This window comes from Sander lucioperca, chromosome 12 (genome assembly GCF_008315115.2).
Source record: "Sander lucioperca isolate FBNREF2018 chromosome 12, SLUC_FBN_1.2, whole genome shotgun sequence".
NCBI lineage: Eukaryota > Metazoa > Chordata > Actinopteri > Perciformes > Percidae > Sander > Sander lucioperca.
In genome coordinates, this window is record NC_050184.1 from 12,317,286 (window position 1) to 12,329,572 (window position 12,287).

General features: G+C 39.5%; 1 protein-coding gene across 3 annotated transcripts; it reads left to right on the forward strand.

Annotated features, from left to right (window-relative positions):
- Positions 1–2,148: 2,148 nt before the first annotated feature.
- On the forward strand, positions 2,149–11,901 carry slc66a1 (solute carrier family 66 member 1). Of its 3 annotated transcripts, XR_004899064.1 has the most exons (9): positions 2,149–2,353; positions 2,945–3,141; positions 3,234–3,363; positions 4,333–4,417; positions 6,540–6,685; positions 6,795–6,887; positions 8,113–8,298; positions 10,503–10,815; positions 11,314–11,901. XR_004899064.1 is itself a non-coding variant. In XM_031286178.2 (8 exons), exons 2-8 carry the CDS (start codon positions 2,951–2,953, stop codon positions 10,587–10,589), a joined length of 918 nt encoding a protein of 305 aa, XP_031142038.1. In that variant the 5' UTR covers positions 2,149–2,353; positions 2,945–2,950; the 3' UTR covers positions 10,590–10,830. The 3 variants fall into 3 exon arrangements, 2 of the variants coding, with proteins under 2 accessions (XP_031142038.1, XP_035864241.1); XM_031286178.2 differs by lacking the exon at positions 11,314–11,901 and having other exon boundaries at positions 10,503–10,830; XM_036008348.1 differs by lacking the exon at positions 11,314–11,901 and having other exon boundaries at positions 2,162–2,353; positions 2,929–3,141; positions 10,503–10,830.
- The last annotated feature ends 386 nt before the right edge of the window (positions 11,902–12,287 follow it).

The following is a 12,287-nucleotide window of genomic DNA, read 5'->3' on the forward strand; positions in this document are numbered from 1 at the left end:
CTCTCTCCCCTTTCACACCTAGCTGTCCTGTCAGAATTAAAGGTGGAAAAGCCCAAACAATCTTTAAAAGAAAAGAAGTGAGATTTACTTTTTTAAATTGTAAAGCAGGTCAAGGTGCTATATAAAGACTGTGAAAGTATCACAGTAATGCACACAGCCTGTAATCAGAAACTGTGCCTTTAAACAAGCCGGCAGTATTTGTACATTTGCGATGTCACAACTGTACTATATATAGGTAGAAAGTGCTGTTCCAGTCATTCCCCGGCTGCAATGACGGTGCAGACTTCAAGAGCGCAGATGCGGAAAACTGAGAAACACTGACCAATCGGAGCAGACTGGGCTTTTTTTGGGAGGGGAGCTTAAAGAGAAAGGCACTGAAACAGTGTTTCACTGGGGGTGATACAGGTATATTCATGTTTTTTAACCATTTAAAACATGTAAACCTAAATATAAACCTGTAATTAAGCATAATATGCCCCCTTTAATTTGTCCAGATTTCAAGATGCACTGCAATACAAATTAATGTGAAAGGAATTTCAAGTGTGGTGCTTACAGATTTAACAGCTACATCTATTTACGGAAGTGTTCCCTATTACTTTGGATAATCCACAGACCTCACTATCAACACCACAGTACAAAAAGTACAGATGTTACAGGTAACATTTGGCAAGGCAAGTTTATATATATATAGCATATTTTTAAGTGCTTTACTTGAAAAAGGAAAAACCGCACAGAAACTTTTAAATGCCAATTAAAAGAATAGAAACATTTTAAAGGGAATTAAAACGTTAAGAGACAAATGCAGCGTAGAGGGGCAAGGTGGTTCATTGAGAGTATTCAAGGTTTAGTCAAAGGCAGTGTAGAACACACGAGATTTTAACTCGGATTTAAAGGTTGTCATTGTTGGTGCAAGTCTAAATATTTATTTTTTTGTTTATTAAAGTAAAAAGGGCCTTGACTCCATGAAAATATCGCAGCTTCTGCATTGCCAGTTTTCAGTCACAGTTGACACATTAAACGGAAACCCAGTTTACGAGATGCACGTGAGGACAGTGGGAACTTGACTTACAGCAAACCTGATTTTAAAAAAAAAAAAAAAAAAAAACGCAGCTGACGTCAGCGTAGTGAGGTGCTGAGTCGTCAGTCTGACAGATTGTCAGCTGACAAACTTTGCATCCCCTCAGACATTTTTGGAAATAGGTCCTGGAATCCTCAGCTTCCCTTTTCATTCAAAGTTTGACATCGGATTTAATCGTCTCTTCCAGGTAGGATGTTTTCTCTTGACAATTGAAATGAAAACAAGTTGGACAGGTCGTTATGATTAAAGGTAACCTCTGTTGTATTGTGTTAACGACATTTAGCCATTTAATCTCTGCATATAGGCTAACAATAGAGAACTGTCACTGTTAAATGATTTATACATAAAGCCTAAAGCAACCATTCCAAAGTTCACTAAGATCATTTGCATACAAGCCCGCGTCATGGCCCTGGGTATTAGGTGTATTGTTTTTCACGGCTGCATACTAAAATGCAAAGCTTGTTGAAGTAGGAGGCCTCAAGGCTAATGACGGGTAAGGACTAATGACTGAATTACCAAGTTGAGTGAAATAATAACAATTTAACAAGGCTTGTAGATATGTGATGAAAGTATGTGAAATGTGTGAGCGCTGGAAAATCAAATCGTGGCGCCGTTAGTTGACCCAGTTCTGATAACATGAAAGCACATAATAAGCATGTTTCACAGCCTTAATACATGTTTTACAGCTATGTTTCGACCAGAAAATGTTATACTGATGTTGATCCTGAACTATGTGAATCAGAATAATGATTCAATTAGTCGAGTCGAGTGATCTGTGATCAATTAACGTTGCAATTACAGTCGTTTGTTGAATAAAATATATCTTTGATGATCAAGATGTAAACTGAGACATCAGAAAAACCGTGTGACAAAGAAACATGTGTTAAAATGTCCAGTGCTATTATATACAACATGGAACACACATTTCCAACCCATGATGAGGGATAAATCCGATTAATTTGACGAAATGTACATTCCTGAATCCCGAACCAAATCAAACTTTTATTATGAAGGCCTGTTTTGTGTTAGAGCTCGCGAACCGCTAGTCACGTGCCAATTTTGATACGCTCTTGCTGTGACGTTTCAGCCTGACGACCAATCAGCTCACAGACCCAACTTGTTTATTGCCTTCTTCCGTGTTGTTTTCAGTCTCCGAGGAGTTTTTGTTCTAATAAGGACCTTCTCGGCATGTCGACGGCTTCGCGGGCAGGATAAATTTGCTTTATTTATTTTCATTGTGGCAGTTTGTAGACGTTTTCGACGTAAAAGCCACAGGCAAGTTCCAACAGTTTATTAGGTCGTGGTAGTTAGCTAACGTTAAGTGGCTAACAAATGATTTGGATAATTTATTTTGTGGTTTATGTTGAGTGTAGCGTTACGTTATTTAGTGTGAAAGCGTTTCCCAATGTATACATGTAGCCACACATATCACCACTTTAACTTGAGCTTGATCTAACGTTAATCAGCGTAACAACAGAATGTTGATCTAGGCTGTTGTTTTCAAGTTTTCAACAACCTTTGACCCTGTTATCACCGTGTTAACTGAAAAACTGTATTTTGTCGAGATATGTGGGCCATATGTGTTGTTCTCTTTGGTGTTTATATATTCTTATAATACATCCATGGTTTATATTTCTGATCGAGTTTGTGATGAAGCTCCAAAAACTCCACAACTGTGCCATATGGTTAGATATCTGGATACCTGCTTTTGCCATTTTTATTGTATGCTGTCTTGGAAGCACAGTTTAAACATTGTTTGTATGCTGGCGATGTACCGAGAACTGAAGATCCAAATAAGTTTTATTTTTATTTTTTATTTTTATATATATATATTATTAGTATATTTACAGAGCCTTTTCTCTCCAGAAGAATATGTTGACAGACGGAGTCCTCACGCGGAGTTCCTTTGGATCGACCACTCAAGGAAACTTAACTTCCCTGTGCCCTAATGGGACCAAATGGGTTTGGGAAGGGCTTGGGGAATGTGCCCAGGATGCGAGGGACATGGCCAGCATCTACCTAGGCCTCATGTCCATCCTCTGCTTCATGGTGTCCTCACTTCCGTAAGTGTTTGTGTTGGTGTCTGTGCCTCTCAAGAGGAAATGCTCTTTTATGTAAGCATCAACATAATTCTGTCTGTGGTTTCTGATTGCAGACAGTACTACAGCTCATGTAAAACAGGGAATATGGACAGCGCCCTCTCTATTTGGTTTCTGCTGCTGTGGTTGGGAGGTGACACCTGCAATCTGGTGGGCTCCTTCTTGGCAGACCAGCTTCCACTTCAGGTGACTTGTAGTGACATATTGCTATTCACATGACGGAGTAGGGCTGTAACTAACAGTTTTATGATCTATTAAAGGAACACGGCGACTTATTGGGACTTTAGCTTATTCACCGTAACCCCCAGAGTAAGACAAGTCGATACATACCCTTCTCGTGTCCGTGCGTGTTGTAGCGCTGTCTGGCGGTTCCACCGGTAGCTTAGCCTTGCACAGATCCTGGAGGTAACCGGCTCCAACTAGCCTACTGCTCCGAATAAGTGACAAAATAACGCCAACACATTGTTTACTGTTAGAAGATGGCTGTGTCTCATGTTACGTTGTTTTTTGTACACGCTGTGACTCTACAAATCACAACCTGTAAATGGGAACATGTTGGCGTTATTTTGTCACTTATTCGGAGCAGTAGGCTAGTTGGAACCAGTTACCTGCAGGTTCTGTGCTAGGCTAAGCTACCGGTGGAACCGTCAGACAGCGTTACAACATGCACGGACACGAGAAGGGTATGTATAGACTTGTCTTACTCTGGGGGATACAGTGAATAAGCTAAAGTCCCAATAAGTCGGCGTATTCCTTTAAGCTATGACTCATTGTTTTTCATCAACTCTATAAAATGTCAAGAGCAGTGATCATTAGAAGTTGTGAAAACCAGAAATTAAAATTAAGATTTTTTTTTTTTCATTCAAAGAAAAGAAAGTATGCATTTTAAAAATGTTATGACAAAAAAATAAGAACAGAAAAAAACAGATTGTTAAATTATTTAGAGCTATTACCACCTAATTATTGTTTGTGCTTTGATCAGTGAGATGATTACTTAATTATTCAAATTCTTATTGATTATTTTCTGTCAACTGACTAATTAATTACTTGACTATTCATGTCAAGTAATGATTCAAATAGCGTTATAAGTGAATTCCATTAAAATGACTTTGTGTGAAGAAAAAATAATAATGCGTCTTTCTCCTTGTCATCCAGACATATACAGCCGTTTATTACATCATAGCAGACTTGTTGATGCTGGCCATGTACATATACTACGCGAGGAACAGAATGGTGGAAAGTGAGTGGATTGTTTTTTCACTACTCAATTTGCCAAATGGCCATTATAAGAACCAAGTTCTTTTTTGTGCTCTGAGTTTCAGAGCCTTATTTGCATCCTGGTGACTCATTTGGTGTACTACACATAGGGCCTTGTTACCTACGCCAAGGAGATTATGGTTTTGACTCGGTGTGGCTGTCTGGCTGTCTGACTATCAGCAGGATCACAAAAAAACTACTGGCCCGATTTTCACGAAACTTGGTGGAAAGGTGTAGCATGAGCCAAGGAAGAACCCATAATATTTTGGAGCGGATCTGAATCACGGGGCAGATACACAAATTATTTCTCACTTTCAATAACATTGTGAGATAGGGCATGTGTGCTGCATTCATGTGGTTTCAGAATAATCTAAAAAATTTGTTCCCGACTGGGAAAATGCAGGTAAACGCCCCCTAAAATCGGAATGTCAACATTGCGAGATAGGGCATGTCTTGGCAAACGTCTGCACTATCCAAGTGCCCTTCTAGTTAACATATGGAATAGAATTGAATAACCCCAAACATAGGGCTGCTTGATTATGGAAACAATCATAATCACGATTATTTTGGTCAATATTGAAATCACGATCACACTATCACTCATTGACTTTTGGAAAGATGTTGCATTCATTGAAGTTAAAAAAACAGTGAACCAATCAACAGTTAAACACCTTCAACTGTGATACTTCCCTGAAGACTTTACAAAGACACTATAAGAGTTTATGTGCAAAACATAATGTGCAAAATACAGTCCAGTTTTTTTGTGATTGTTGCGGGCAAAAATCCTTGATTATGCAGCACGTTTTTTAGAAAAATGCGATGGAATATGCGGGATATTTATGCAATTTTATGCGATGAAATTGCGGGAACTTACAAAAACTGCGGTTTCATCATGGCTTCATCGCGGGGTTTGCAGCTTTTCGATGATGTTCACGTCGCGTAATTACGTCACTTCATAACATTCCCATGGCAACAGGGGAAAATGGCCGCTCTTGTGTGAAGTAAACGCAACATTTTTCAACTTTCTGCTAAGATATATGTGACCTTTTTTGCAACGAAAATGCGGGGATTATGAAATCATGCAAGACCCGCATATTTTGCGCAGAAAGCTGCAATTCATGCGGCGAAAGTGCGGCGTATTTGAAAAAATGCAGCCCCCACGTAAATATGCGGACTTTGGTTGATTATGCATTGAATTATGCGATCGCTCTGGAGGGGCTGAAAATAATCGTTTTTCTCGATTACTCTGTTTTTGTGATAGGTAATAGCCAAAATTGTAATCGCAATTAAAATTTCAATTAATTGCACAGCCCTACCCAAACATGTATTTTAACTCCAACTATGAAACAGTAGCTATAGTCTATAATGATTTAGCTACTACTAAGGCACTGCTTATTTTTATTTATTTATTTATTTTTTTTATAGTTTGTTAATGTTTAGAATCGGATACATTTTGATACAGAATTTTCAAAGACTGTGTGTACAAAAATATGATACATATATATTCAAGTGTTAATAAAAGATTAAAAACTATAAAAATACAACTAAGACAAACAACAAAAAAACAAAAAGGACAAACCTATATACAGACAGTGTTTCCTTTAGGATTTATTTTAGCAGTTGGCTAGTTATCCTCGTGTGTCCGCGCTATTCTCCGACCTGCACTCTAACAATGCAGACATATTTCTGATACCGTGGGGGGCAGAAATGTTGCCGTGGGGGGCCGCCACGGTCAAATCAACATAGAGGAAACACTGATAGCATATTCAGTAAAATAAAGAAATACGATCAGGCCTATTAGATGTGACATAGTGAAACAAACATCTCCATTCTATGATTTGGCGCTGCTTATTTCTAAGATCAGTTTTATCTGATGTAGCTGCTTAATGAACAAGCTTCTCATATCCGTGCTGATAAGCGACGATCCAACACCAGTCCAGACCGAGAAAGAAGGTAATCGCTGTACCCTGTCATGATGTCATACACATGCCTCATGTTGCTGCGGAGTTTGTTCCCTTACTGGTGACCTTTAACACAGCGACCATTGAGGAATGTGCTTAGATGTTTTTCTCAGTATTGATACTGAACCCAGGTGTTGTTTCCAGGCAGGAGGGTTTTGCATGTGGTGGGTGTAGCCTGTGTCCTGGGCTTCACCACAAGCCTCGTCCATCTGCCCGGGTTAGGCACCCAACAGGAACTAAATCCTTCTGCGTTCAGAAGTCGCGCCTTGCTCTCAACCTCTAACATCAAGGTGAGTCCTATTCATTTGCTTAATTGGTAACCTGAGGGAAGTGAACTAGTTATGTCGGACTTTTTTTTGCTGGTGTAACGTTGTTGTGTCTTCCTCTCTGTCACTTCAGACTTTTACGCCTAAAGAGATTATTGGTTTCTCCATCGGCTCTCTGTCGTCACTGCTCTATCTCTCTTCCAGACTTCCCCAGATGTACACTAATGTGAGTATTACAAAGTGTAGATTCCTTAGTACTATTGGCTGCACACCGTAAGTGGTAGCCATTAACTAATACTAATACTTATGCTAATACTAAGAACAAATGGATAATAATGATAATTATAATGTAACGGTAAGAATCTTCATCATATTTCAATGTAACTGAAAGCTGAGCAGATGGAAACGAAAGTGAATACAGTGGTGCTCATAAGTTTATGAACCCATGCTAAAGTTGACTAAAAAGAGGAATAAAAAAAAATAATCTTTTGGAAATTGATCTTAATGCCTTAATTAAAATAATTAGGAAAAATCTAACCTTTAAAGACACCAGTTTTCTTTGTGAATGAATAATGTATCGTAAATAAATAAATGTTCTTCCTTAAAATACAGGGGGCATAAGTAAGGACACCCCTATGTTAAATTCCCATAGAGGCAGGCAGAGTTTTATTTTTAAAGGCCAGTTATTTCATGGATCCAGGATACTATGCATCCTGATAAAGTTCCCTTGGCCTTTGTAATTAAAATAGCCCCACATCATCACATACCCTTCACCATACCTAGAGATTGGCATGGGGTACTTTCCATAAAATCATCTCTCAATGCAAATCAAACCAGCTATTAGGCTAACTGAAATAAAACCATGCCAATCTCTATCTATCCTGATAAAGAGATGATAGAGAGATGATTTTATGGAAAGTACCCCATGCCAATCTCTAGGTATGGTGAAGGGTATGTGATGATGTGGGGCTATTTTAATTACAAAGGCCAAGGGAACTTCATCAGGATGCATAGTATCCTGGATCCATGAAATAACTGGCCTTTAAAAATAAAACTCTGCCTGCCTCTATGGGAATTTAACATAGGGGTGTCCTTACTTATGCCCCCTGTATTTTAAGGAAGAACATTTATTTATTTACCATACATTATTCATTCACAAAGAAAATTGTTGTCCTTAAAGGTTGGATTTTTCCTAATTTATTTAATTAAGGCATTAAGATCAATTTCCAAAAGATGATTTTTTTATTCCTCTTTTTAGTCAACTTTAGCATGGGTTCATAAACTTATGAAGCACCACTGTATAGTTTGCTGACGGCATGAACGATTGCCTCTGAAATCTGCACACATCACTCCACTGGTGGAAAATACGTGACGGCTGTGTAAAACATTTTCTATTCCTTAAATAAAGGTTTTCCCCACTTCCCATCCGGTCTTCTCATTTCTCCCCACAGTTCAAAAGGAAGTCGACAGATGGAGTGTCTTACTTCCTGTTTGCGCTGATCATCCTGGGAAACACCACATACGGCTTGAGTGTCCTGCTGAAGAACCCTGATGGGGACCAGGGGGAGAGTAGCTACATGGTCCATCACTTGCCGTGGCTCATCGGCAGCCTCGGCACCCTCTCCTTAGACCTCATTGTATCCTTTAAAGAAAAGAAAACATGGCTGCCATTGCCTGGTCTCTGGGCTCTGCTCAATCCCACGAACATGCTACATTTTAGGCAGTGCTGAGCTGTAAGAGAGGACACTTCATCAGATGGGTTAAAGTCTCATGACTGCGTATGTGGAAGCACAATATACAGTACAGTATTAAAGGTCCAAGCACTCACAGGGAAATTACTTGTTACCACCAAAGAAACAAGACTGTAAAAGCTGCACTAGCGCCCCTTGGAGGCCATGTGTCTCTTTGCACCCCACACAAGTGGTTGACTGAAGCATGAAGGTGCTTGCTGCTTTTGTTTTTAATTAACATAGACAAGGCAGAAGCATGTGACCTGATGATGACTGGGTGTTGTAGTTTTTTAAGGGCCATCTCTCAAAAGTACTAGTGGAAAGATGACGTGATCAGTTTGGTTCTCTTAATATCGTTATCATACATCTTTAGCTCGTAGCCCAGCTCTGCTGTCTCAGTCTTCTGCAGTTTATTAAAAGCTGAATACATACCTGGGGGGGGGGGGTACAATTTCAAAAACCTACTGCGGTCTTCTTCACAATAAAACATCTTTGGTGATAGGTCACACGAGTCATTTGGCCAATCACAATCACTGACATTAGTTTTGAGGTAAGTGCTGTTATCTGTATATAATTGTAATATAATTGCTTTCTCTAACGTTGTTGTTAACATGTTTAATGTTAACGTTATAATGGAAAGTAAGCTAGTCAGCTAACGTAAGATCAGCGAATTGTGTTGTTAGCCTACAGTGTTAGTAACCTGACTCCGCCAGATGGATTGCTTCGCATTTGCTCGGCATATCCATCTGGGAACTTTCCGTTGGAGAACTTTTGGGAAGGGGCGAAAATACTGGTTAGCTGATTGGATAAACCATCTGTCTATCACCACCTATGTTGGTGATAGATGGGCCAAATCAACCAATCAGATCAACGAAGCTAGCTAAGTTAGTGTAGCTAGCGTTAGTTTGGCTTCAAGGACCATACAATTAAGTTAGGTAACGTAGCTAACGTTAACGTTTTTAAACTTACCATTTGTATGTGACATGAACCTCATCAACGACAATCCCCACCAAGTTTTCACAGTACACTTCTGAAGAAGAGCAAAAACATCTTTTCCTCCGAGAAAAGCCTCCAGTGCCGTTTTTTTGCTCTTCTTTCAATGAAGGAGTACTTTCTAATTCGGATAAAATTTGCGCGATAGCTACGCTCAACTCATCAGTGGAAGCCTCAACACGCCTCAAAACCAACGCTGATTGGTCGGTCCTTTAGCAAACGGCTCCAAATTTTCTCTATCTCAAGATGCCAGACTGATCTGCGAGTGGAAAACTGGAGCTCGCGAGATCAGGACGGTCTCACGAGGCTACAATGTTAATTCAATGCGAAAGATTTTGGCAAGGCTATCTCCTCCACTGCATTAGTATTGTTATCTGATTTTTTATGTATATCTTGTCGTAAGATATGAGCGAAATGAAAACGAACACGTAATGAAACAGACCCATTGGTGTCTGGTTTAACGTTAATGAGTAGGGTTGGGTACCGAGACCCGACGGACGTTAGAGGCAACTGAAACATCGCCGCGTGTCACGCTAGTTAACACTACACTTGGCAGCAGGTAACGGCCTACCGTTAGCTAGAAGCTGGATTAAACACGGTTAAAATGCTGACAGCTAAACGGTGTAAAAGTTCGTCTGTATTTCACTGTAGAGGATTCCAACAACAGACCGTAGCTGCCGTTGTCTGAAAAACAACACAGATGTTGTGTTCACTTGAAACTCGCCTCGCCAGCCTCGTGCTGCATTCAAAGTTAGGGGGAGGAATGTGTCACCTTTTTCAGCCCTTCTGAGTAGTTAGCATAAAGATTAGTTAGCATAAACTACTGTAAGCTAACTGTGCCAACCAGCAGACACTCCTGAAAGTCTTTAGGTACAGTGGTCACTAGCAGAGTATATACAGTACATGGCAGCAGGGGTGGGGCTAGAAGGGGGGCACTAGGTGGCACCGGACCCCCCTCCTAATAAAATTTTAATACCAAAAATTAGGGTGTCAGCAAGTATTTTGTCATTTTATGGCCAAATAGTATCTTCTGTCTTTCCTAGTTGTGTGTGTTTCTAGCTGCATTAAACAGACTCTTTCCCAGGATTGCTTTAGATTTCCTTAACGCTGTGGTTCAGATCTCCATCCAGTTCATAATTTACCGCAAAGCTAAGATGGAGTTGAACGTCAATCACGGTGAGACAACGCCTTTGATCGGGAGCTAAACCAAAAAACCGAGACTGTACTAGTGGGACACGAACGGACACTCTCTTCCAATTAACCCTCAAAATCTCCAACCAAATCAGGATGAAAGAAAATTGTACATTTTAGTTGTATTATAAAGTTTTATTTATTATGCTCTAAAAATGTTTACAATATGATGTTATCTACAAAAGTACTGTAAATATAGAAATACAATTGATTTTATTTCTATGACTGTGACAGATTAAAGTGCTCATATTATGCTCATTTTCGGGTTCATAATTGTATTTAGAGGTTGTACCAGAATAGGTTTATGTGGTTTAATTTTCAGAAAACACCATATATTTGTTGTACTGCACATTGCTGCAGCTCCTCTTTTCACCCTGTGTGTTGAGCTCTCTGTTTTAGCTACAGAGTGAGACATCTCACTTCTGTTCCATCTTTGTTGGGAGTCGCACATGTGCAGTAAGTTATGCTAGCTAGTCAGTTGCAGAGCATGAGGGAGTGCCACTCTAGCAGCTAGGCGACCATTATGACGTGTGTTAGAAAGTGACGCACATTCGTCACGGAAGTAAAGGCTGGACTACAATAGAGCTCTTTGTGAACAGTGTTTTCTGTTGGTGATGGTAAGTCCCTTTGGGGTGGACTTTGGGCTTTTTCACTTTGTAAACCTATAACGTGCACAAAAAAGTTATATAACACAAAGGAAAGGGGAAAAGCCAAAAAGCATAATATGAGCACTTTAAGTTTTTCACTTGGGTTCAGCTGCAATTATGTGATTTACACTGCTCTTAATGTTTGGGTTTAAAAGGACGATTAAGGGTTTTGGGTGTCGGACATGGATGGAAACTCCTCCTGTCAACCTGAACTCCTTCTCATGATTCTAGGTCACAGTCTCAGTTTGATGTCAGACTTCATATAGATGTCCGAAACCTGCTGGTCGTGGTGATGAGACCACACAGAGGCTTCTCTAAAATGAATCCAGTTTTTTAAGTTGACAAACATTTTGACAGTTATGATGACACTAACCGCTGCACACATGCAGTGACGAGTCTGAAGAAGAAATGTTTTGTAAAACATTTTCCAAGTGTAAGTTGTATTTAGTCAATTTTTAATTAATGCTTACACCGAGTGCTCTAATAAAAAAAAAAAAAGTTTTGAGAATTTAAAGTCACTTAACACAGATTTCCACTACCATGTTTAATGTACACATTTTTTTGAATTTTTTTTTTTTATTCTCACTTTTTTGCACAATAAAAGTTGGTTTTGTACTTTGAGAATTATTAAATATGTTATGTGGGTCAGTGTGCTGTAAATATTAAACAATGAATAACACATTTTCTCTGTTCTTTTTTTTTTTTTTTTAACTCTGGGTAAAGTGTTGGTGGAGTCATTTAGGATTCTCCCGATTATCTTCATAATTGTTTTTCTTTTATGAATTTTATTCTAACTGCTCATCTTGAGAATAAACATTTTGGGAGCTTTTCCTCCCCTACAGTTTACTCTCTTCGCCTCCCAGTTTTTCAGCCCGGCAGAGGTTAAGGCCTGCTCTTGGCCTTGATGTTGACCTTTGACCCTTTGCCTTCCCTGACCTCGACCCCCTATGACTGTGTTTGACCTGATCATGGGAGGCCTTGACAGCTGTTTTTTTGTCATTAGTAGATTCACACTGGCCTCTCAGTTGCCCCCTCCTCCCTCATAACACCCACGCACACACACAC